The 26,106-nt window shown below is 42.2% G+C and overlaps 1 protein-coding gene across 1 annotated transcript in view; it reads left to right on the top strand.

The window, feature by feature from the left end:
• Positions 1-26,106, top strand: part of FILIP1 (filamin A interacting protein 1) — a 201,694-nt gene that overhangs the window by 83,544 nt on the left and 92,044 nt on the right. The window contains exon 2 of the mRNA XM_068985182.1: positions 15,852-16,133. Within this exon, the coding sequence (XP_068841283.1) occupies positions 15,858-16,133 (276 nt within the window). The 5' untranslated portion in view covers positions 15,852-15,857. The remainder of the gene's footprint in view (positions 1-15,851; positions 16,134-26,106) is intronic.

The raw sequence follows: 26,106 nt of genomic DNA, 5'->3' as shown, positions 1-26,106 counted from the left end.
AGAAAGTAGGGAAAATCACTAGGCCATTCAGGTACGAACTAAATGAAATCCCTTATGATTATATAGTGGAGGTGATGAGTAAATTCAGGGGGTTAGATCTGGCAGACAGAGTGCCTGAAGAATTATGGATGGAGGTTCATAACACTGTGCAGTAGGGGATGACCAAAACCATCCCCAAGAAAAAAGAAATGCACGAAGGCCAAGTGGTTGTCTGAGTAGGCTTTACACATAGCAGAGAAAAGAAGAGAAGTGAAAGGCAAGGGAGAAGGAAAAGTATACCCAGATGAATGCAGCATTCCAGAGTATAGCTAGGAGAGATAACAAAGTGAAAGTCGCTCAGTTGTGTCCAACTCTTGTGACCCCATGGACTACACAGCCCATGGAATTCTCCAGGTCAGAATTCTCCAGGTCAGAATTCTCCAGGTCAGAATACTGGAGTGGGTAGCCATTCCTTTCTCCAGGGGATCTTCCCTACCGAGGGATCGAACCCGTCTCCCACATTGCAAGCAGATTCTTTACCAGCTGAGACACCCGGGAAGCCTGGAGAGATAAGAAGGCCTTCTTAAATGAACAGTGCAAAGAAGCAGAGGAAAACAGTAGAATGAGAAAGATCAGAGATCTCTTCAAGAAAATTGGAGACACCAAGGGAACTTTTCACACAAGGATGGGCACAATAAAGGACAGAAATAGTAAGGACCTAATAGAAGCAGATGAGATTAAAAAGAGGTGGCAAGGGTACACAGAAGAACTGTACAAAAAAGGTCTTAATGACCCGGATAACCACAGTGGTGTGGTCACTCACCTAGAGCCTGACATTCTGGTGTGTGAAGTCAAGTGGGCCTTAGGAAGCATTACTATGAACAAAGCTAGTGGAGGTGATGGAATTCTAGCTGAGCTATTTTAAATCCTAAAAGGTTATGCTGTTAAAGTGCTGCACTCAATATGCCAGCAAATTTGGAAAACTCAGCAGTGGCCACAGGACTTGAAAAGGTCAGTTTTCATTCCAATCCCCAAAAGGGTAATGCCAATGTATGTTCAAACTACTACAGAATTGTGCTCATTTCACATGCTAACAAGGTAATGCTCAAAATCCTTCAAGCCAGGCTTCAGGAGTACATGAACTGAAAACTTCGAAATGTACAAGCTGGATTTGGAAAAGACAGAGGAACTAGAGATCAAATTGCCAACATTCATTAGATCATAGAGAAAGCAAAGGAATTCCAGAAAAACATCTATTTCTGCTTCACTGACTATGATAAAGCCTCAGACTGTGTCAATCATGACAAACTGTGGAAAATTTTTAAAGAGATGGGAATACCAGACCACCTTACCTGTCTCCTAAGAAACCTATATGTAGGTCCAGAACTGGACATGGCACAACTGACTGGTTCAAAATTGAAAAGGATTATGACAAGGCTGTTTTCACCCTGTTTGTTTAACTCATACACAGAGTACATCTTGAGAAAAATGCCAGGTAGATGAATCACAAGCTGGAATCAAGATTGCTGGGAGAAATATCAAGAACCTCAGACATGCAGATGATACCACTCTAATGGCAGAAAGTGAAGAGGAACTAGAGAGCCTGTTGATGAGTATGGAAGAGGAGAATGAAAAAGCTGGCTTAAAACTCAGCATTCTAAAAACAGAGATCATGGCATCTGGTCCTATCACTTCATGGCAAGTAGATGAGGGAAAAGTGGAAGCCGTGACAGATTTTATTTTCTTGGGCTCCAAAATCATTGCCTGCAGCTATGAAATGAAAGGACTCTTGCTCCTTGGAAGAAAAGCTATGACAAACTTAGGAGGCGTATTCAAAAGCGAAGACAGCACTTTTCTGACAAAATTCCATATAGTCAAAGCTGTGATTTTTCTAGTAGTCATGCATGAATGTGAGAGTTGGACCATACTGAAGGCTGAGCACTGAAGAATTGTGGTGCTGGATAAGACTGTTGAGAGTCCCTTGGAATGTGAGGAGATCAAACCAATCGATCCTAAAGGAAATCAACCCTGAACATTCATTGGAAGGACTGATGCTGGAGCTGAAGTTCCAATACTTTGGCCACCAGATGCAAAGAGTCGAATTATTGGAAAGATTGAGGGCAACAGGAGAAGGGGGCAGCAGAGGATGTGATGGTTAGATGGCATCAGCAACTCAATAGACATGAATCTGAGCAAACTCTGGGAGATAGTGAAGGACAGGGAATCCTGGCGTGCTGCAGTCTCTGGGGTCTCAAAGAGTTGGGCATGAGTTAGCAACCGAACAACAACAACAAGTCAAATCAAACTGGTACAACTGCACAGGTCACACAGCTGCGGAGCCAGTCACTGTGCTCGTGGCTGTCATCTCCCAGCCGGGCTGCAGCTCTTTCTGGGCTGTTTCATGTCTCTCAGTGACTCTCTCCGGTGCTGCAGATTCCCTGAGGGTAGCTGCGCCTTCCTTCTCATCCTGTTTGAGTGATCTGCCATGAAGACCCCTGCCTCATGACTCTTCCGTTATTCCCCTGGCTGTCCCTCCTGGCTCTCGTGTCCACCGTTGCTGGGCACATGTATCTCCACTTCTCTGTCTCTTCCACACACTTAGGGGGCCTCAGTCTCCATCAGCTGAGCCACCAGGGAAGCCAAGGATACTGGAGTAGGTAGCCTATCCCTTCTCCAGCAGATCTTCCTGACCCAGGAATCAAACTGGGGTCTCCTGCACACACAACCTTACTCACAACCTCAGCTTCCCTTGTGGCTCAGCTGGTAAAGAATCCGCCTGCAATGCAGGAGACCTGGGTTTGATCTCTGGGTTGGGAAGATCCCCTGGAGAAGGGAAAGGCTGCCCACCGTAGTCTTCTGGCCTGGAGAATTCCATGGACTGTATGGCCCATAGGATCACAAAGAGTTGGACACGCCTGAGCCACTTTCACTTTTAAGTCTCCATCATCTGCTTAGCAGACACTTGCTGCTAAGTCTCCATTCTCTGTCTGTGTCCCATGACAGGACTAGTGCCTGGGGGAATCCTACTCTCAAATTTTAGCCTGTCAGTTTCTTCTGCCTTAGCTTCCTCAAACTTCGTGAAGGGAAGGAAAGGAAAAGACCAGGTTAAGCTGCACTTCCTCAACTTACCTGCAAGAGAGGAAGAGAATGGGTAGGGAGATGGCATAGCTATTACATTATTTTTTTTCCCTAATTTTTTTCTTCTCCCTTATTTCCATCATTATTTTTTAAAAATTTCTGTATAGGAAAATTTCTGAGTAGGGAGTGAGTTTCTCCCAGTTTAAATGCAACCATCAATCATATTTGTCACACAGTCTAAATCAGGGTTGGCAAACTAAGGACTAGGGATCAAATATGCCCCACCCACCCAATTATGTATTGTCTGTGGCTGCCTTCATGATACAGTCAGTTCAGTTCAGTTCAGTCGCTCAGTCGCGTCCCACTCTTTGTGAACCCATGGACTGCAGCACGCTAGGCCTCCCTATCCATCACTCCTGGAGTCCACCCAAACCCATGTCCATTGAGTTGGTGATGCCATCCAACCTTCTCATCCTCTGTCGTCCCCTTCTCCTGCCCTCAATCTTTCCTAGCATCAGGGTGTTTCCTAACGAGTCAACTCTTCGCATCAGGTGGCCAAAGTATTAGAGTTTCAGCTTTAGCATCAGTCCTTCCAATGAACACCCAGGACTGATCTCCTTTAGGATGGACTGGTTGGATCTCCTTGCAGTCCAAGGGGCTCTCAAGAGTCTTCTCCAACACCACAGTTCAAAAGCATCAATTCTTCAGTGCTCAGCTTTCTTTATAGCCCAACTCTCACATCCATACATGACCACTGGAAAAATCATAGCCTTGACTAGATGGACCTTTGTTGACAAAGTAATGTCTCAGCTTTTTAATATGCTGTCTAGGTGGGTCATAACTTTTCTTCCAAGGAGTAAGCGTCCTTTAATTTCATGGCTGCAATCACCATCTGCAGTGATTTTGGAGCCCAGAAAATGGAACAGAGACCACATGGCCTGCAAAGCCCAGAATATTTAATATTTACCCCTTTACAGAAAAAGCTTGCTGACTTCTGTGATGTGATGAGAGCGGAAAGTAAAGAGCCTATCTCTGGTGGGACCTACAACGGGGCCCTGAGAGGTGTTTGATGACGCCAGTGGTTAATCTGCCATAAATTAATGCTTCCTGCTTTACCACTGCTAGTAAATACTTTCACACTGACAGAGAGTAAGACAGGCATTACGATTTTACATATACACAGTGGGTGGAACAGACATTGTTATCCTCATCTTAAAGATGGAAAAGAGTTCAAGGCGTTAACAATGGGAAGTTAGATCTCTTGATTCCTTGGGGTTAATGGCGGACATCTTTGAGGAGATGCAGCATGTTAGAAAACAAATGCTGAGGATGTTAATATGTGAGGTCACTGGACACCTCTAGGTCCGCTGTGGAGCTGGGTGCTGTGCTGAGATAGGATGACTGAGGGTGGAGAAGAGAGGGGGCTGGGGCCATTGTGCACTTGAGAAAATTGTTCCGAAAGGTGGTGACTCATCGTCTTACATGCTTCCTGCCCACACAGTGAGTCTGAAACTCCTGCACTATGGTAGAGTGGCATTTTAGATAGAGCCAACTTCTAATGCACCTTAATTAGCGAATCATGAAGTTCTCCTCTTGACTGTGCTTGCCAGCTTTTTTGCACAAGCGTAGCAACTAAGTTTATGAATTTGGTTGATCGCCATAGAATACATGGCCTCTTCACACAGCGTCCGAGTGAAGAGGATCTTTGACCATCAGGCAAACGTCTTTGACAATCATGGTGTTAGTTGCATTCACGGTGTATGTTTCAATAGGAATCATGTTTACTTTTCTCTTGGCTTGGTTTATAAAGTACAATCATTGTGCTATTTGTTTTTAGTTCTGACTCCCTATACTCTGAATACCCTGATCTGTCCCAAGGAAGGAATGCTCAGGGATGTTAAGAAAAGATTGAAGTCAGGAGAAGTTTAAAACAGACATAACCCATGACTCCCTACATTACAACAGATTTTAGGTTGTTCTTCTATGTTAAGAAATGTTTGAAACATTTAAAATATAATGCATTTAAAGGACACCTGAATACCACTGATGTAGTACAGGCAATTAGAATGCATGAAGTCATCGTCAGCATATGGATGAGGTGATCTGTGCAATGTTCCATCTTCTCCCTTGTCAATATGAAGCCATGATGTCATCCAAACCAGTGTACGTCTTTCTCCCCATGGAGTTTAACCCCTCTTATTAACATCCAGCAATTGTGATATGCCTTGGGTTTCTTGAAAAATGCAGTTAAATTGTTTGAGAATATTTCTTGCATAAAGACAAACTTTTTGTTTCCTAACCGGAGACCTTGCACAGTTGGCTGACTAGAATAATCAGCTACTGTGCAAACTGGAATTTTTCCTAATTTGCTTAATTAAAAAAAATCATTTCAATTCATATCCAACTGTATAGTGTTTGCTGTATTCCTGGAGTCAGTGACTTTTCCAATTCAAGGAGTCATAAGTCAAAAAACTGCAAGGTCAGAGTTACTTCTCAGCTCTTTTGAGAGTCTCAGGCTCTGAGCAGTAGAAAGACAGTGTCAGGGGAGCAGGGTGGAAAGAATGTGGTCTTAGAAGAGCAAGGTATTACACAAGCAGAAATTGAAGAAAAAAGTCTGCTGAAATAGTAGAATTCTATATTAATTGTTGCTTGAGACTGTTTGCTGGATGCTATACCCTGTGACTAAATTTATATCAGCCCCAGGAAGGGAGGGATACCAGTACATTCGTGTTGCAGTGGTTCTGATATGGAGATTAAAGCTGACTTTTGGGTTCTCCTTGAATGTAGAGAATGGCAAACTAGCCTGTGTTCTCGTTCAGGCGTTCCCAGGTACTGGCTATGCTATTTTGGGCAAATGTCTAAAGGTCTCTAAGCCTCACTTTCCTTATCTTTTTAAGAGAAGTAATTATAGCATCTGCTTTATGGATTGTTATTAGGATTCTATGAGATGATACTAGCTATGACAGACACTTCACCAAGTGTTCAGAGCATAAGCTCCTTAGTAAAAGTCAGCTACTATTATTGGGAATAGAAGTAATATTTAAGAACAATTCATCACATATAGACTGCTGAGAGAAAGCCTAAGGTATTTTTCTTCCTGGCTCTTTTGTGAGTGAAAGGAAATGACTGACTCTTGTCGTTTGTGGGGCTGGGCCTTTTCAGAAGTGATGAAATACAGAAAGGAATTCCAACTCTGGCTAACCAAGAGTCTGGTAATTTTCCAGAGATGTTTTCTTTGTCAGATAAAACAAATATTAAGCAACTTAAATTAAACTAATGGTAACATTCTTCAGAGGCCACAGGTACTGTTTAAATGTCTAAACAAATTATAGTGGTCAAGTAGAGAGAATATAGGTAAAATTTACCAGAAAACTAGAGTTATCTTAGTCACTTAAATTTGAAGGAAGGTCTTATATAACCTTCTTATATAACCAATACCTATATATTATATTCTATGTCTAGTAGAATAGTGACATCAGAATTATAATAAAGTATTATGACTATGAAAATACTTTAAATGTATTTGAGGTTCAAGAATGAGTCATTGATATGAAAAATGTCAAAAACTGTTATATGTTACCATTACTTTATATAATAGTATATTTCTGGATATTTAAATGCTTTTCTCTTTTATACAGTTGACAGTAGCCTTATTTCTGTGAAGAAAAGAAAAAAAAAACAACTCAAGCCTTGTTATAAATGCTAGAAATTAGTATAAAGAGATAAACCAAAACCCTCTTTTATCAACGTGATGATAAGGGAGGCCAATCTATTTTACATTCAAGCTTTAACACCTTCAAATTGTACATCCTTTCAGATTCAATATATAACTAAAAATTCTTCTTTCATGGCTGTTTCCTGATCTGTTCTTTTGTTATTTTCTGTTTTTGTTTTTTTCTGGAAACCTTTTCCAGGTCTGCTATTATCTTCCTTGAAAAATATTAAGCAGAACTTCATAAAATATTGCACCATGGTTTTAGGCTAGAGTAGAATAATATTTTTCTATTTTGCCACAGTTATATTTTCCTCAAAGTTCTGGTTACAACATCACTGTAGTGACTCCAGGAGAATTCTCTTTCTTGAATTCTAATATTTTGTGAAATTATTTAGAAGAATTTTCAGTTGGTCTGGATAGAGCTGTCCTAGTCGAATGAAAATGTCTTACATAAACAAAAGCCTTAGTTTATTTTGAGGATTTTATAAGTGTAGATAATGAGAAATGAAAAACCATTTGATGTGGCTTGCTACATAAATAGGATTATGAAAATGAAAGAAAATTGTAAAGAAAATTTAAGGGCAAACCTAGAAATGTTTATTAACAATCTGTGCTGTTAGAATGAACAGTCTCCTGAGAAATGTTTGAACATTTCCTGAGCTGGAACATTTCTAACTAGACTTAACCAAGTAACTAGATATACAGAGGGAATCATCAGGCACTGATAGAGGATAAACTAGTTGGTTTGATTGGTCTTTTGCTTCTTAAACTTCACATGAAACTAGAACAATGTTTTCTTTTGCCTTTAATCTTGGGTGCTGTGGGTACTGTCATTTATGTCTAAAAGATCCAGGCTGATTTTCTGGAAGCCCCACTTGAAGGAAACTTTTTGCCAATCTATACTGTAAAAAGTATACTTTCTGTGATTCTGTGCTTTCCCTTTTACTATATGTCATATTTATAATTCTATAAATTAATTAAAAGGTGAAGTTATATAAATAAAATTTTTGTGCTAGCTCACCCTGTATACTGGGTAGGTTCTTAAAAAAGAATATAAGTAAAATCAGGAACAGATAGGAGTTGGCCTTAACAAGTACAGGAATGATGCCAAGACCTAACTTGTGCAGAAAAGAAGTTTTTCTTGGTGGTAGGGATGGAGAATATTGTGACCAGTGTTGAATCGTAACATGGAAAGATAAACCTGGAAGGAGGAAAGAGCAGGAGTGAGACTAGTAAGGAAAATTCAAGGTCAAGTCTTATAGGAGCTAATAAAGATGGAAGCTAGAGTGAGTCTTTAATTGCTGTAGCCTTTTCCCTCTGTTATTCTCTCTCTACTTGTTCAAAGGCTCTAGAAATACGTATTAGTTCCATACAAATTAGTTAAAATTGTTATAAATATCTTCTGATTCCTAGGATATTATTCATCTGACAGTACATGCTGACATAAAAGACATAGAAGAGGGAGGTTTGGGGTAAAATTCAGTCTTTCTTTTCTTCACATGAGAATCAGAAAATTCTATGCAAAATATTGCTGACTAATTACTATGAAAGGAAGAGAAAGTAAGTGTATTTCATGAATTATGTTAGGATAATTTTCTTGTTAAGTAGAAGAACCTGTGCCTCAAATAACACTGTTTAAAAAAAAAAAAGTTCCAAATCTGATGTGAGTCTTGACTTTCTTGAAAGGATATACACTGAGAAGAACCAAAGGCATCCTTGGCTTCATTCAGAAAGTTTGCTATTTCCATGTCCCATGCTTGCAGCGATTAAACTGAAGGGGAGGGGGAAATTCTCTCTTTTCTCTTTTTAGGTTCTTTGGGTGGTATTTATTTATTTTTTAAATAATTTTGAGGGGTGTGTGAACCATTTTTTTAAAGTCTTGTGTTGAATTTGTTGCAGTGTTACTTCTGTGTTTTGCTTCGGTTTTTTGGCCACAAGGCGTGTGGGATCTTAGTTCACTAATCAGGGATTGAACCTGTACCCCGTGCACTGGAAGGTGAAGTCTCAACCATTGGACCACATGGGAAGCCCTGCCTTGGCTGGTTTAGTAATGAAATTGATATAAGATAGAATAATCGGAGAAAGAGGCTTCCTTGGTGGCTGAGACGGTAAAGAATCCACCTGCAAAGCAGAACTGTGATCTATCCCTGGCTTGAGAAGGTCCCCTGGAGGAGTGAATGGCTATCCACTCCAGTATTCTGGCCTGGAGAAATAGGAGAAAACCGAGTTTAATGTTATATGTACAGTGCTTGAGTTTGTTAAGTCGCTTCAACTCTTCTCGACCATGTGGACTGTGCCTGCCAGGCTCCTCTGTCCTTAGGATTCTCCAGGCAAGAATACTGCAGTAGGTTGCCATTTTCTCCTCCAGGGGATCTTCCTGACCCAGGAATCGAACCCGAGCCTCTTACCATCTCCTGCATTGCAGACAAGTTCTTTACCGCTGGCACACCAGTAGTCCCGTGAAAATCTGAGACTTCAACAGCAGCCAGGTAATTGAGCCTTGCATAATATCTTGAGCTAAGGAGAGGGGTGAGGGTCTGTGGATAAGAAGGGGAGGAAGACTATTCACAGGAAGGCAGAGGAAAGGTTTGAAAAACAGATTTTGCCATGTTATCAGTTATGTTTCTTTGGTAAAAATGTGTCTCTGGTGATAGCTCTCCTGTTATAGGCCCACTTTCCAGTGTAAATTTAGGCAGTTGATGAGGACGAAGAGAGCTTTACCTGAATCTGCTGGGTTTTGATTGCCTTCAGCTCAAAACAATCCACATGCTAAAGTGGCATATTTGGGAGTCATGTGTTCTGCCCCCTGCCAACCAAATAGCAAGAGGCCTACAGAGCGCCAGATGCCTTTTCTGTTACCTCCTGCTACCCCTGTGAACATTAAGGATAGATCTTGGCCAACTCTGACTAAATGTTTACTCTTGTTCAGCTCTGGGACTTTGAACACATTAAGTCTGTAATAATCCCTGTTCAGACTGCATCCTATTTTCATAACCTGTATCCTTAATAATTAGCCTAGTTGCTTCTCAGGAAGGCTTTTAAATGATTCATCATTTTACAAGTTCTGCAGCAGGTTGATTTCAGAAAGCGTATTTTTGCTCAGCAACCTAGTTTCAGTGGCTGTGTGAGTTTTGCAAGAGTGCCTATGGAGGAAGACAGATAGACAGATTTCTCCAACTCTGGGATATAAAGTGAAAAAACATTATTTTAGAAAACATTTGTAAAACTTTCTGAGTCATCTGCTTCCCAGGGTGATCCCTCCCCTTCTAATTTACATCTGTTTAAGAACTTAGAAAAAAGCCATATAGAGAGTAGTTATTCAGAGTCACACATGGGTTCAAATCTTAGGTCTTCTATTCACTAGGAGTAGCTGTGTGATCCAGAAAAAGATATTTAATCTCTTTAAATCTCAGTGACCTCATCTGTAAACTGAGAATAATAGCACCTACTAGTGCTGATGTGAATATTAATTTAAGTGAGATGCTGTATGATGTAAAATGCCTGGCACATTGTTTAACACTTAAGAAACAGTAAGTGAGAGCTGCTAAAATAAGGAAGCGTGTGCTTGCATAAGCATCTGACTCTTTGCGACCTCATGGACTGCAGCCCACCAGGCTCTCCTGTTCAAGGGATTCTCAAGGCAAGACTACTGGAGTGGGTTGCCATGCGCTGCTCCAGGGGATCGTCCTGTCCCAGGGATCGAACCCAAGTCTACTGCAGCTCCTACATGGACAGGCAGATTCTTTACCACTGAGCCACCTGGGAACCCCAAGGAAGAGTTTAAATATCACTAGATGTGAAGCATGAAAGTCTGTTCTTATCTGGATACTTTGTCTTACTGAGAGAATAAAGTGGTTTAAAGTGGATATTACTGAGGGCAGACTTGGTTACACTACGGAGAACCTAAGTTTTTCTCCCTCTTAGATGTTGTCCAATTCTGTTCTAAAACATGTCTTGACTCGTTTGCTGTCTCTGAGTACTTCTGCAGTTCTGAGATAGAACAGGTGCTGACTGCTGATTTTGTTGTGGAGGTAAAGACAGAAGACCTTATTCAGAGTCTCACCTGGCTTCAAATCCTAGGTCTTCTATTCACTAGGAGTAGCTGTGTGATCCAGGAAAAGATATTTAATCACTAGGAAAAGGACTAAAAAGGACTAGGATGACTAGGAAAGGACTAAAATCTGTGTGCACGTGTCAAAGCAAAAGTAATTAATGTGACATTTCAGTGTCACAGAGAAAAAAATACTTGCTAAGACAGAAGTGCCGAAGAATTGATGCTCTTGAACTGTGGTGTTGGAGAAGACTCTTGAGAGTCCCTTGGACTGCAAGGAGATCCAACCAGTCCATTCTAAAGGAGATCAGTCCTGGGTGTTCATTGGAAGGACTGATGCTGCAGCTGAAACTCTAGTACTTTGGCCACCTCATGCGAAGAGTTGACTCATTGGAAAAAACTCTGATGTTGGGAGGGATTGGGGGCAGGAGGAGAAGGGGACGACCTAGGATGAGATGGCTGGATGGCATCACCGACTCAATGGACATGAGTTTGGGTGAACTCCGAGAGTTGGTGATGGACAGGGAGGCCTGGTGTGCTGTGATTCATGGGGTCGCAAAGAGTCGGACACAACTGAGCAACTGAACTGAAGACAGAATTAACATCACAGGTTTAGTACATGCGATAGTTCATCAGTGAAAGTGAATTAATGTGAAAGAGAATACAGAATTCAAGCTTTTGACCTGATTAGTGATATAAAACAATTAGATAATTCTAAAACATGTTTTTCTCCATAAAAATCCTACAAGTAATTCAATCTACAATCTTCATTATTTAACGTAATTCTGTTAATTCTATAAAAACTAATACAATAAACACTTCATTTAAAAGTATTAACATTGTTGCTGAACTAACTCGAGTCCCCTCGCCCACTGCACAGCAAAGCCAATCTAACTGACACTATTTTACGGTGAAGGAAAGTGCACATATTTTGCAGGGTCCCACAGCAGAATGGGTGGCTTATGCTCAAAGGACTCAAGCTCCCTGATGGTTTTCAGGGAAGGTTTTCCTAAGGTAACATTTGGGGTGAGCGTTGTAGGGTGCATTACTTTCCTCTGGTTGCTTGGTGGTGAGGTAATGGGGTGATGTTTCAGGAATCTTCATCATCAACCTTCTAGTTCTAAACAATCTGGGGTCTACCTGCTTGTGGTCAGCATGTAGTTACCACCCTCCACCTGGAGTAGGGGGAGATCCTAGTTTCTATATAACAACTCAAAAATATGTATCAGATTTTCTGTGTGTCCCTTGAGGAGGAGCTAGGATTCTGTTTTATTGCTGAATTATTAAGATATTATTACTTAAAAAAAATTAGTTTTTTATCTGGGTCTTAGTTGCAGGACACAGGATCTTCATTGCATCATGTGGGATCTTTCATTTCAGCTCACAGACTCTTTAGTTGTGGGCGTGGGCTCCAGGGCATGTGCTCAGTAGCTGCCGCTCAAGGGCTTAGGGGCTCTAAGGCAGGTGGCATCTTAGTTTTCCAACTGAAGATCGAAACTGCATCCCCTGCAATGCAAGGCAGGCTCCCCACCACTGGAATGCCAGAGAAGTCCCTATCATTACTTTTCTAGCTTAACTCTTTGCTTCTGCCATCCCTCAATTCCCTAATTGGTTGAGTCTGCTCTTTGGCGCTCACGGAATGCCTAAGAGAGTAAAGCCTTTTTCTACAAACAAGAAATGGGGAACGTGAACGGACTTTTGTACCTGGGAAGGCCCCGCAGGATCTTGGTTAGCTTTAATATTAGATTGAGATTGTTTAGAAACAGTTAAATATAGAATTGCTGTGTGTGCTGTACTTAGTTGCTCACTCATGTCCGACTCTTTGCGACCTTGTGGACCATAGCCCGCCAGGCTCTTCTGTCCATAGGGATTCTCCAGGCAAGAATACTAGGGTGGGTTGCCAACCCCTTCTCCAGGGAATCATCCTGACCCAGGGACTGAACCCTGGTCTCCTGCATTGCAGGCGGATTCTTTACCATCTGAGCCACCAAGGAAGCCCAAGAATACAGGAGTGGGTAGCCTATCCCTTCTCCAGGGGATCTTCCCAATCCAGGAATCGAACCAGGGTCTTCTGCATCGCAGGCGGATTCTTTACCAGCTAAGCTACTAGGGAAGCCCAAAGATAGAGTTGGTACTAGGTAAATGCCATTTTCTGTGTGTTTGCAAATATAATTAAGGGCATGTAATATATAGATAGTTATGCATTTGTATGATTTTACAAATATCCTAATCCCATAGATGCTATCAAAGATACAGGAAATCCAGGAATAAGACACAAGCATATGTCAGAGTCAAAGACAAATGTTGTGTGTGATTAAGGCTGTGTATGATTAAGTTTAAAACATGACCACCTTGGGAAATACTGCCTGGAACTTCCATTAACCTGTGGTCTAAATTGAAGTTGTTAGATCAATATTCGATGTTCCATCCCAAGGAGCCATAAGAGAAAATTGTTTTAGATCAAAGAAGTGCACGCGTGGCAGGAGTCGTGGGGAATCACAGTTCAATTTGGGAAGCCCATGTGTCCTAGTTGTGATGTGTTAAGTTTGAAACTGTAGGGGAGGAAAAATAATTTTTGCTTTACGCTTCTAAGGTCTTTGGCTGTTTACCCTTGTATTAAAAAGACAGATTAATAGGAGGAAAACAAATACAAGTTTAATAACATGCATACCTCCTGTTTACATGGGAGAGACACGGGAAAACCGAGTGACTCTCTGAAATGACCCAAGCCACTACCTTATATACCAGCTTGAGTTAAAGGCAAAAGAAAGATGTTGAGCCACTTATGCGAGGTTATCAGGAAAGCACAGTAAACAAGGAAAGCATAGTAAATACAGATTTAAGTCACTGCCTTCTGCATCGGTTAAGAGTTTCTAGAGATTTTAGAGTTAATAGTTCTCTTCCTGGCATAGCCAGGGAGACACCCTTACAAATGGAAGCTTTCTTTATAAATGTAAATATGTCTTAGGAAAGGGTCATTTCCACCCAGGTTTCGGAGCTTCACAGGTCCCTGTTGTTTCTTAAAAAATAATGAGCTTAAAGTATGCCAAAGAGGTATTTTTGGGGGTGGTATATCGTGCTCCCCTTCGAAACTATTTGTCACATCTTTTTATTTTTTTTGGCTTGGAACTTAAGTCAGCCCACTCTGCCTGCAAACAAGCTGTGATGAAATACAGTAGGTCTGTTCTGAAGTGCTCTGGCTTCCATTACAAAGAGCATCTATTCTTTGTTCACCAAGGAAGCACAAAGGATGCTCTAAAATTTTAGGACCTAATCACTGAATGAAGCAGAAAACATAGCGCTAGTGTTAAGGACCACTTCTCCGGTTTATAGTCTTCAAAATTAGGGTGCTATAGAAAGTTCACACACACACACAAAAGGGTTCATTTTGTCATAAGGGTTCAGTTCAAAAAAGGAGCATGAATGTAGATTTCAAGATTTGTTAGAAGAATTAAGTGTTCGCTATCTAAAAGGAAACATCACACTGTGTGTTTATTTTTCTATTATAAGCCTGGCATTTTGAAAAGCTTTTCTTGGTTTCTTAACTATGGTTGGGTTCATAAAGGAAATTTACTTCCAGAAAAGAAGTCTCTGTATTTTATCTGGAATGGGTAATGAAAACCTTGCTGCTGAGCTGTTCAAGGGAAGAACTATTTATACTGTGACTCTTAAATAAACCCATGCACTAAGCTCCTGTATTTAAGGATTTAGGCAAATTTTGTAGTACAGCCCCCAGGATATCAGAGGGCTCTTCCCTGAACTTAAATTAGAGGCCTTGCCTTTGAGTTCAGTGTGTTTGTTTGTAATGTGTCTGTTAATCAAGTTCTTTTTGCTTAGAGACTGCATAAACATTCAAACTAGAATGACTCAAGTGAGTTCCCCATGGACAAATTAATTGCTGTTTTGTTTTTTTCTTTATTTTACCTCAATGTATTTTTAAAAAAATCTTGATTTTGAAGTTGGTCTTTTCCTCCCAATTCTTTGTACTTTTATTACTGTAAAATGACTGACATTAAAAAAGAACAACAACACCCAATTTTGAAAAAGAGTTCATGGAAAAGTAGAATTCCATATCACGAAAAACGGTCCTGCCCTCTTCCCTTGGCATTTCCCTTTTTCTCTCTTCACTTCAAGTCCCCTCCCCTGACTCTATGTGGATTTTTCTGCACACTGTGACTTCTGACTTGTTCTTGGCAGGGTTTGAGGTTTGTAATTTTTGATAGATAATTTAGAATCACTTAAAAAAGTAAACTTTTTATGTTACAAAAACTTGAGATTCACAGAATTCTTGCAAAGATAATACTGGGGGATCCCATAGACCCCATACCCAGTTTCCTCTCTAATTAAAACCTCATGTTAGTATGGTACATTTGTTATAATTAATGAACAAATAGTGATGCATTACTATTGACTAAAGTCCATGTTTTATTCATATTTCCTCAAATTTCCCCTAATGTCTTTTTTCCGTTTCAGGATCCCATCCAGATGCCACATTACGTCATTTAGTTGTCATGTGTCCTTAGCTTCCTCTTGGCGGTGACAATTATTCAGATTTTCCTTGTTTTCAATGACCTGAATAGTTTTAAAGATCACGGGTCAAGCATTTTGAAGAGTGTTTCTCAGTTGGGACGGGTCTGATGTTTTTCTCATTATTAGCCTTGGGTCATGTTTTGGGGAAGGGCGACCACATAGGTAAAGTGCCATTGTTATCCCATCCTATCAAAGAGACATACCATCAGCGTGAATTAGCTCTGCTTGATGTTGATCCCTATTACTCAGCTTCGGATGTTTGTGACGTTAGAATCACATTTTCATTTTCCCCTGAAGATTGGTCAAAGTATTTTCCTGAAGCTTCTAATGATGCGATCATTAAAGCTATAAGGAAGCTGACTCGGGATTGATCTCCTGGTTCTTCTTTCTTTCCTTTCTTTCTTTCTTTCTTGTAAAGCTGCTATTCATTTCTAAGCACTTAGGCAAAAATCATGTCAGTGGTGGTAAAGACATCTTCTCTTTTCTCATGTGCTGTAGGTGGGAATGCGATCCCGAAACCAGGGCGGTGAAAGTTCATCCGACGGGCATGTCTCCTGCCCCAAGACCTCCACAATCAGCAATGCTGCTGATAAAAGTCTCTCAGAAGATACGAAAAAGAAGAACAAATCCAACAGAAAGGAGGAGGATGTCATGGCTTCAGGAACTGTCAAACGACACCTGAAACCATCTGGAGAAAGTGAACGGAAAAGTAAGAAATCCTTGGAGTTGTCCAAGGAAGACCTCATCCAGCTGCTCAGTATAATGGAAGGGGAGCTACAGGTAAGGTCAAATTTTCTCGGTTGCTGTGTCTTTAGTTTGAAGCTGTAACATAAGAGACTGTGAACCTGTCTCCCTCCCTGGGTTGTGAACTTCGTGGGGAAGTGAACGTTTTTTCTTGTTCATTCCTAAGCCCCTAGTGCCTGGCGCAAGTTTCACTGAATACATTCTTGTTGAATGAACGGATAAATGGATAGAGCTGATTTCATTGTCAAGCTTCTCTAGAAGCAGAAAATTTTTTCATGACACTTTTTTTGAGCTTTTTAATTTGTACGGGGGTATAGGTGAGTAACAATGTTGTGACACTTTCAGGTGAACAGTGAAGGGACTCAGCCATACATACAGAATGTGTCCATTCTCCCCCAGACTCCTCTCCCATCCAGGCTGCTACGTAACATTGAGCAAAGTTCCATGTGCTATACAGTAGGTCCTTATCAGTTATTCATTTTAAATACAACAGTGTGTACACAACCACCCTAAGCTCCCTAATGACATGACGTCTTTTTGGTAATTATTAATAGCACTTAGTAGTAGGTAATCAGTGAGGTTATCTAATTTAGGGCCACTGGCTATGATTGCAAACCGAGGAGAAGTCATGATTCTTATTTTTAAGTTATTTTTACTTATTTATGGCTGCTCTGGGTCTTTGTTGCTGAGCACAGGCTTTTCCCTAGTTGCATCTCCACTTTCGGCGGGTGGGCTCCTCGTCGCAGTGGCTCGCGGGCTCTAGGGTGAGCAGGCTTCAGAAGTTGTGGCATACCGGCTTTGTTGTTCTGAGGCATGTGGAATCTTCCTGGACCAGGAATTGAACCTGTGTCCCCTGCACTGGCAAGTGGATTCTTAACCACTACACCACCAGGGAAGTCCAAAGTCATGACTCTTAGAAGACAGAGCTAAGATCAATTGTTACTTTTGCTTTTTTCCAGGAGGTAGGGTAAAAGAGAGATAAAGAGACAGAGGGAAGAAGAGAGGGAGAGAGAAAGAGAAGGAAACTTCATTTAAAGCAGTCTTACACTTTTCTCATTTGGGGGGTGACTTTCAGCTTTAATTTTCTACAGTGTCATAGGAGTTGAGATGCACTCAAGTAAGCAGAACATAGTGCTGTGAAAACCTAATCCTTCCACAAAGCAATTTCAAGTCTATTATCTCTCTCATTTGACCTCAGTAAAAATGTGGGTGTCATTATCTATAATTTATAATGAGGAAACAGGCCCAGAAGGGTTAATGGGTTGGCCAGATGTCATCTTAGGCCTTCTGATGCTTGATCCTCGGCATTTAACACTGCCCATCCTCCCACCTTCTGTGGCTGCCAGGTCCCCCATTAAGAGAATGTTTTTAAGCACTCAAAAGGGAGCTGGGATTCTCCTGAGTTTCTGAACCCTGGAAAATTATATTTCTGGAAGTGGGAAAACAACAACTTTTTTCTTTTTGAGGAGAGGATGACTTAAAAGTGAGGTTGCTGTTTTCCTGCTTGTTTTTGTTAGGTTCTTAGCTTGCCTAAGCCTCGAGGGGAACAATAAACAATTGAATGAGATGAAGCCTTTGTTTGGTGCCGTTAGTATCAGACATATTATTTGCAACCTACCCTAAACCAGGGGATCTGATCTGTTCCTGTTCTAATCTGTGTGTGCCCTCAGATAAGGAAATCCCTGGGGTAAAGAGAAATGGAAAACATGCAAAACTCAAATTAAAAACAATCGAGCATGCTTGAGCTTACCATTTATGGGCTGAGAAAAATCACCTTTGCATTTCAAAGCAAAAGATGAAATTTTCCAGAGCACCACCATTACTAAAAATAGCTTCACCACTGCCAGAAATGTGGTTATTATTCAGCCTATTAATGTTTATTGTGTCAGGAGACAGAATATATTAGTCCAAATTTTTAAGCTGCCCCCAGAATACAGCTAGTGACCTGAGCGGGAGGTACAACAGTAATCTAAGAAATCATTACAAGGGAATGTCATCAGTTTATTTCTTCCAGACCTGTTGGCTTATGTGAAGCTTATGGTTTTTCTAGACTCTAATAATTTCTGTAGAAGGCTGTTATATCATGGTAGACTGTGGACTGTATTTAAGATTCATGTGGCTTTTATGTTGGTGGTATTGCCAGATATAGTTCTAGAGCCTAGGTATGCAAAATAAAAGTCCACACACCTGGGACAAAGAAATTAGTCAGAAGGCTACAAAGAATGCATTTTGCTCTCCCTTAAACTTTGTGAATACTGGGTACCTTACCTTACACAAGATGTATTCCTGAGCAGCAATAAATGAGGACAGAGTGTAAGATATTTGTAGGAGAGGCAGTGGAGGAAAAGAGAAATGAGCTTGATATTGTAAGGAATGCCATGGTGAATTCATTTGCAAAGCAAGTAATCCATCCCCCATGTGCATTTCTATGCACATACATGCAAACATAAGGACATGCACTTTTAAATGTAGATTTCACAATACCAGACTTGTTAAAAATGACAGTGTTCCTTTATTTAGAGCTCCTGTCACAGGAGAGTGAGTGTGTGTTGTAGCTGAGAGTGGGAGGCAGTCGGCATCAGCAAATGTAAGTGGGCTGGTGGAAATGTGACAGCTACGTACCAGGTTTGCCACACTAGAGACAAGGGGGCAAAAAAGGTCTATCTGAGAAAAGATCTGTTGCTGAGGAGAGAGGCGGAGAGTGTAGGGACCCACAGCTCAGGCCTGCATGCTCTGCCACTTGATGAGTATTTTATGAGCTTTTCGCGAGTAGTCTCCCAGAGCTTCAAAGGCTATCTATCACCCTCCCTTTATGGAGCAGCTGTGAAATGACTCAAACACCTTCCTCTGCAGGTGGTGGTCCAAGATTCTGTAAAGTGTCAGGGCGGACAAGCAGCTCTGAGGTGTCTACCCACCTCCTTTATGTTACAAATGTGAAACTGACACTCAGATGAGTTAGGTGACTTGCCCAAGGTCACACGGCAATTTAGTTAGCATTTACTCCAAGTCTAGCTTCCCTTTCTCAGTCCAGTGTCCCTCCGTTAATATTCTTTTCTAACCAGGGGACGTGCAAGTGGGGTATCCAGGGCCTCCGTATTTATTCTTCAGTCTCCAGGATTTCTTTCAAGTAGACTCACTGAGAGGTGCAGGTGTGATGCCTGGGTCAGGAAGATCCCCTGGAGGAAGGCATAGAAACCTACTCCAGTGTTCTTGCCTGGAGAATCCCATGGACAGAGGAGCCTGGTGGGCTACAGTCCATGGGGTCGCCAAGAGCTGGACACAACTAAAGCGACTTCGCCTACTGCCTGTAGAAGGTGTACCTTGCAAGTGACTTGCAGGCAAAGGAGGAGATGCAGTTTTACTCATAAGCTTCATGCCAGTTTTCTCTTTCTCAAACTTCTTTGTGATCTCTCTCATTCTTTTCATCTCTGCAGCCAGGGTTCTGAATGCTACAGACAATTTTCTGTTTTCTGGTATCAGCGCTCCGTGGCCTTTGGAATCTGTTGTATGTAATCTGTGGGAATCTGTTGAATCAACCTATAAACAGTTCAGTTCAGTTCAGTCGCTCAGTCGTATCTGACTCTTTGCAACCCCATGAATCGCAACACGCCAGGCCTCCCTGTCCATCACCATCTCCCGGAGTTCACTCAGACTCGTGTCCATCAAGTCCGTGATGCCATCCAGCCATCTCATCCTCGGTCGTCCCCTTCTCCTGCCCCCAATCTCTCCCAGCATCAGAGTCTTTTCCAATGAGTCAGCTCTTCGCATGAGGTGTCCAAAGTACTGGAGCTTCAGCTTTAGCATCATTCCTTCCAAAGAAATCCCAGGGTTGATCTCCTTCAGAATGGACCGGTTGGATCTCCTTGCAGTCCAAGGGACTCTCAAGAGTCTTCTCCAACACCACAGTTCAAAAGCATCAATTCTTTGGCGCTCAGCCTTCTTCACAGTCCAACTCTCACATCCATACATGACCACAGGAACAACCATAGCCTTGACTAGATGGACCTTAGTCGGCAAAGTAATGTCTCTGCTTTTGAATATGCTATCTAGGTTGGTCATAACTTTTCTTCCAAGGAGGAAGCGTCTTTAAATTTCATGGCTGCAGTCACCATCTGCAGTGATTCTGGAGCCCAAAAAAGTAAAGTCTGACAGTGTTTCCACTGTTTCCCCTTATTGTTAGCGCTGGCTTTTTGCAAAATTTGCAAACTTGCTGGGTTTTCCTAGTTGTTGTTGCTGTTTGTTTGCTTGCTTTTTTGCCAGTAAGGAGGTGTCCAGGGAACTCATGAAGTTCAGTCTAAAGGTGTACATTAGAAATGGAGTTGCCCCTCACAGGGATTTTTGCATTTTAGGGAGTCTTGTCTGGAACTGGTGATGTCATGCCCCTGGTCGTCAACAGGGACAGCCTTCCAGACTTTTCAAGCCACACCTTAGCAGATGCAAGCTTGTCATTTCAGCACAATGTCAGACGGCATTGCCTGCATAGAAGCAGCCGGAATAGTTTCCATGATTACACTTCTGTTCTCGACTGCTTCCAGTAACGTGTACTCTCTAATAAATTGAAACATTTTTACTCTCTGGGTGAAAAACTGGTTACATATTTCCCAGACTAAACTGAAAATAATGAAATAGTACTCCCAGGCCATCATTTGGGCATCATGATTAATTTCCCCTTGTATTTGTCCAAAAATAGCACTTTTAAGAAGCCAGTCAATTTGGCTGAACTAAAAACAACCAAAGTTCAAAGGAAATGGTACTCACATCAAAAAGCCATAATACAGAATACTTGGCAGAAGGATATTCTTGTAGGATAATTCAAAAAGAGAATCCTAATTATTTTTCTTGATGCAAAAAATAGCTAGCTTTTTTATACAGTAACTTCCTTTGACATAACCACTCAAATACTGTTAGAAAAACAAAACTCAAATTGGGTTTCATCATTTTTTTTCCCTCTTGTCTATGTAGGTAGTTCTCTTCTACCTGTGTATAAGGAGGCTCAGAGAATAGGCTTATTAGATAATGTAACTCAACAAGGCACCCCTGAAACAGTGCACCTCAGATTGGGATTTAAACCCATGTCCTGGGACTCAGACCCGGGCAAAACGCTGCGTGGGACTCCAACCCACCGTCATTTCATTGGGATCACTCACCTGCTGTCTGGACTTACTGAGGCTCAGGTGCTTTGTGTCTCAGCATAGAAGGAAGTCAGCAAGAGGCAAAGTGATAGAAAAGATATAGATTTATTAATATAGGTTGCTTGTAAGAGACACAAGTGGGCAGGTTGGGGAGCTCTGCCCCGAGGATTAAGTGGGCTACAGTTTCATAGTCAAAGGAAGTGGGGAGGGGACTGGGGGGAAGACCACTTTCTTCAAGGAGTGAAGCTTCTAGATACGAAGGAGGAGCTAGGGGTGTATCAGGCAGGAGAGAGTCTGACCCTACGAGGTCACACTAGGATTTTCGTTGTTGTTCGGTCACCTGGTTGTGTCTGACTCCTCGTGACCCCATGGGCTGCAGTACTCCAGGCTTCCCTGGCCCTCACCATCTCCCAAGTTTGCCCAAGTTCATATCCGTTGAGTCGGTGATGCCATCCAACCATCTCATCCTCTGTTGTCCTGTTCTCTTTCTGCCTTCAATCTTTCCCAGCATCAAGATCTTCTCCAATGAGCTGGCTGTTTGCATTGGGTGGTCAAAGTACTGGAGCTTCAGCTTCAGGCTCAGTCCTTCCAATGAGTACTCAAGGTTCATTTCCCTTAAGATTGACCAGTTTGATCTCCTGGCTGTTGAAGGGACTCTCAAGAGTCTTCTCCAGTACCACAATTCTTCAGCATTCTGCCTTCTTTATGGTCCAGCTCTCACATCCGTACATGACAGCTGGAAAGGCCATACCCTTGACTATACAGGCCTTTGTCGGCAAAGTGATGTCTTTACTTTTTAACGCACTGTCCAGGTTTGTCATAGCTTTCCGGCCAAGAAGCAGTTGTCTTCAAATATCATGGCTGCAGTCACCATCCACAGTGATTTTAGAGCCCAAGGAAGGAAACTTGTCACTGCTTCCTCCTTTCCCCTTTCTATTTGGCATCTCTTGATGGCAAATACACTGGATGACATTATCTTATTTTTTTTAACATTGAGTTTTAAGCTGGCTTTTTCATTCTCCTCCTTCCCCCTCATTAAGAGGCTCTTTAGTTCTTCTTTACTTTCTGCCATTAGAGTGGTATCATTTGTATTCAAATCAGTAGAAGGGTGGTGACATTTTTCTTCCATCTAATGGCCTGGGGTATATGTCATACTTTTATTTTTGGCTTTATATTTAAGCAAGCCTGTTTCATTCCATGGCATTCCAACAGTTTCCTTGAGTGGTCATTAACTTCTAGTGGTCTTCCAAGTTTCCTAGGTTTCCCTCTCTATCCATAGTCCCCTCCTGGGACTTCTATAGCTAACCGCATAATAACTACCATTGTTGTTCAGTTGCTCAGTCATGTCTGATTCTTCATAACCCCATGGACTGCAGCATGCCAGGCCTCCCTGTCCTTCACTAACTCCTGGAGCTTGATCAAACTCATGTCCATTGAGTGGGTGATACCATCTAACCATCACATCATCTGTTGCCCCTTCTCCTCCTGTCTTCAGTCTTTCCCAGCATCAAGGTCTTTTTCAGCGAGTCGGCTCTTTATATCAGATGGCTAAGTATTGGAGCTTCAGCTTCAGTATCATTCCTTCCAATGAACATTCAGGACTGAATTCCTTTAGGATTGACTGTTTGGATCACCTTAAAGTCCAAGGGACTCTCAAGAGTCTTCTCCAACACCACAGCTCAAAACCATCAATACCATATTCAATCCCTATCACCACCATTCCCCTGGGCTTTGGTGTTCACCAGGCTGAGTCAGAGGCAATCACCACACACTGAGAAATCTTCCTTCATTTGGATGCCTGGCAGAAGAAGTTGCTGTATTTCCAAGGTAATTTATGAAGTAGATAATACGCTTGTGGATTGTTAGAAGTTTCCCCTGTTCTCTCCTTTGGGGCTTCCAGCCATTTTCTTTACTGTTTACTCGCTCTCTCTCTTTTAACCTCTCTACCACCTTCTAAGGGGCCTACTACCTCCTACTACCTGTGTCCACTCTTTCTCGCCAACAGAGTTGATTCATTCTTAGTGAAAGTGCTTTCTCACCAACAGAGTTGATTCATTCTTAGTGAAAGTGAAGTCACTCAGTCATGTCCAGTTCTTGGCGACCCCAGGGACTGTAGCCTGCCAGTCTCCTTCATCCATGGGATTTTCCAGGCAAGAGTACTGGAGGGGGTTGCCATTTCCTTCTCCAGGGGATCTTCCTGACCCAGGGATCAAACCCAGGTCTCCCAAAGTGCAGGCAGATGCTTTACCGTCTGAGCCACCAGGGAAGCCATTCATTCTTTAATTAACTAATTTAAAATTGATTGATCTTGCAATATTTAAGAAACATTGCCCTACTGGAAGCCTGAAAAATGCAAAAGTGAGTAATAATAATACTCATAGCTAAAATTTGATGAGTTCCTGCTGTGTGCCAAGCAGAGTTTTGGCATGACTTTTCCCTCATGGCAGTCATGAGGAAAGAGTTCATGATCTGGTAGGACCGATGAGAATGTATAGGAATAAATATTTTTTTAGGGTAGCTGCAATGCAAACTGCTGTTGTCGTTGTTCAGCCACTAAGTCGTTCCTGACTCTTTGCAATCTTATGGAAGGCAGCACGCCAGGCTTCCCTGTCTTTCATCGTCTCCTGGCGTTTGCTCAGATTCACGTCCATGGAGTTGGTAATACGATCTAACTATCTCTTCCCCTGCTGCAAAGCATACTGGGGAGTACAAACACGGGAAAGATTGTGAAAATCCCAGGAGATGAGTTAAGAAAAGCTTCACTGAAGAATTAGATCTCCAAGAACTGTAGGTCTTGGACAGGCACAGAGGAGCCCAGGAGCTAACTCGGCAGAATCAGACAGACAGCAGGTGGACAAGTATGGGGCCTGTTCACGGTGAATGGTCTCCCCTCCGTGGAGAAGTATTTGGTGGAGGTAAAACTACAGCTCTGTTTGGAGACCACAAATAAGGCATCTGAAAAGCAACAGTCAGAAGGTGGGAGGATCCCAGAGGAGTGGAGGGTGCAGAAGCGGAGCCAAGATTGTCAAGGAGAGGAGAGAAACTGTGTTGTCAGATCAACAGAGAATTTCAGCTGCATGCGACTGAAAGGTGTTTGCTGGGTGTGTGGGTCTGGAGGTCATTGGGAACATTTGCCGGAGAAGTTTCACCGAGTATAAGTCTATTGTCAGTGGTTTGAAGAAGTGAAGGGAATTAAAGCAATAGAGTAACATGTTCTAATGAAAATCCAAGATTTTTTTTTTGTCTTGAAGAGTTAATCAGATCTGTTTTTGGACCCAGCCAAATAAGCCAAATTTCCCTTCTCTTTCGCACTATAGTAAATCATTTGTCTGGCACAGAGTATGCCGTTAGTACATTTGTTGACCTCCTGCTTTGAAATCACCATGTTGCTTTGCTCTGCTTCTGGGCTTTAAGTGAAACATGGGAGTATTAAAAAGTAAAAGACTGAAACAGCGTGACTTGAATGGAAAGTCCTGCAGGGAAATGTTTGGTACTTGACCTTATTAGCATTGCTTCTGAGCTGCAGCTTACTCCCTGTCTGTGTGCGTGTGTGCGTATGTGCGTGTGTGCCAAGCAGCTTCAGTTGTGTCCGACTGTAGCCCGCCAGGCTCCTCTGTCCATGGGATTCTCTAGGCAAGAATACTGGAGTGGGTTGCCATGCCCTCCCGCAGGGGATCTTCCCGACCCAAGGATCAGAACCCACGTCTCTTGCGTCTCCTGCATTGGCAGATGGGTTCTTTACCACTAGCGCCACCTGGGAAGGCCCCCTGTCTGTGTACTTCCCACTTTCTGGGCTGTTGTGGTGGCTACAGTCAGCCAATGTAGATATTATTTGGAAAACCTTAGGTAATGAAGGAGGAGAAAGATAGAATGGAAAGCTAGAAGGAAACTCAAGTGAAGGGAGTATTTTGAATGATGAAAGAGACTTTACTGTGTTTTATGGGTTAAAGGGTTATGGGACCAGAAAGGAGCAGGGTCAAAGATACAGCAAACAGCAAGGATTTTTGATGAACCAAAGTCTTAAAGGAGGCAGGAGGGAGGGAATTAAAAGTGTGGTTTGGAGGCTGACCTTGGGGTTTGCCCTTGAAAATTAGGGTGAGACTTCCTCTTCTGTGACAGAGAGAAGGAAGAATGGGTGGGGATAAATACACCATTTGTAGAGGAAGGGTGGACAACTGAGGGAGATATGCCCAAAGCCTCAGTTTTCACAGCAAGGAAAAGACAAAGTGATATGCTACTGAAAGCAACGAGACCGGGGCCAAGCCATGGTCTTAAGGATAATGATGTGTAGCAGCATTGCTACCCAGGGGAATGTTAGAGGAAGGAGATTATGGACAAACAGGAACACTAATGATTGGAGCTGAGGACTCAGCCAGCAGAAAGACCGGGTGTGTGCAGTGGACTAGATGCCCGAGTGTACAGGGGCGCTATAGCTTATAGCTCTGGATCTGGGGTTGAAGTCGTCTCAGTGGATGGAGTAGAGAGACAGAAGTGAAAGGAAGTGGCATGTGTTGGCGAGATAGCATCCAGCAAGAAAGTAACGTTGGGAAGAGTAAGCATGTCCGTGGGAAGATGGGCCAGAGAAGGCTGGAAAGATGAAGCTGGTCTATTCACACTTAAATTTTCTGTGTGGTGTGGGTTTTACTAATGTACAGTCTTGGGTGCGGTCCTGGGAGTGGAAGTGAAGGCAATTGGAATGAATGAGGTCAAGGAATGGTAAAGTTAGGATATTGTCTAAAGTCATGAGTGTTGAAACCTCCTAGGATGATGGTGGGATTTGGAGTGGAGAGCTAGTCTGTTTCACTTAGTAAGTATGAGGGCTGGGGAGCAGAAGGTCAGCAAATAATTGCTGCCAGCCTATTTTCTGTAAAGCGCTT

The sequence above is a fragment of the Capricornis sumatraensis genome, chromosome 13 (assembly GCF_032405125.1).
Source record: "Capricornis sumatraensis isolate serow.1 chromosome 13, serow.2, whole genome shotgun sequence".
Classification (NCBI taxonomy): domain Eukaryota; kingdom Metazoa; phylum Chordata; class Mammalia; order Artiodactyla; family Bovidae; genus Capricornis; species Capricornis sumatraensis.
Note: the sequence above shows the minus strand (reverse complement) of the source record. Positions and strands in the feature narration are given on the sequence as shown.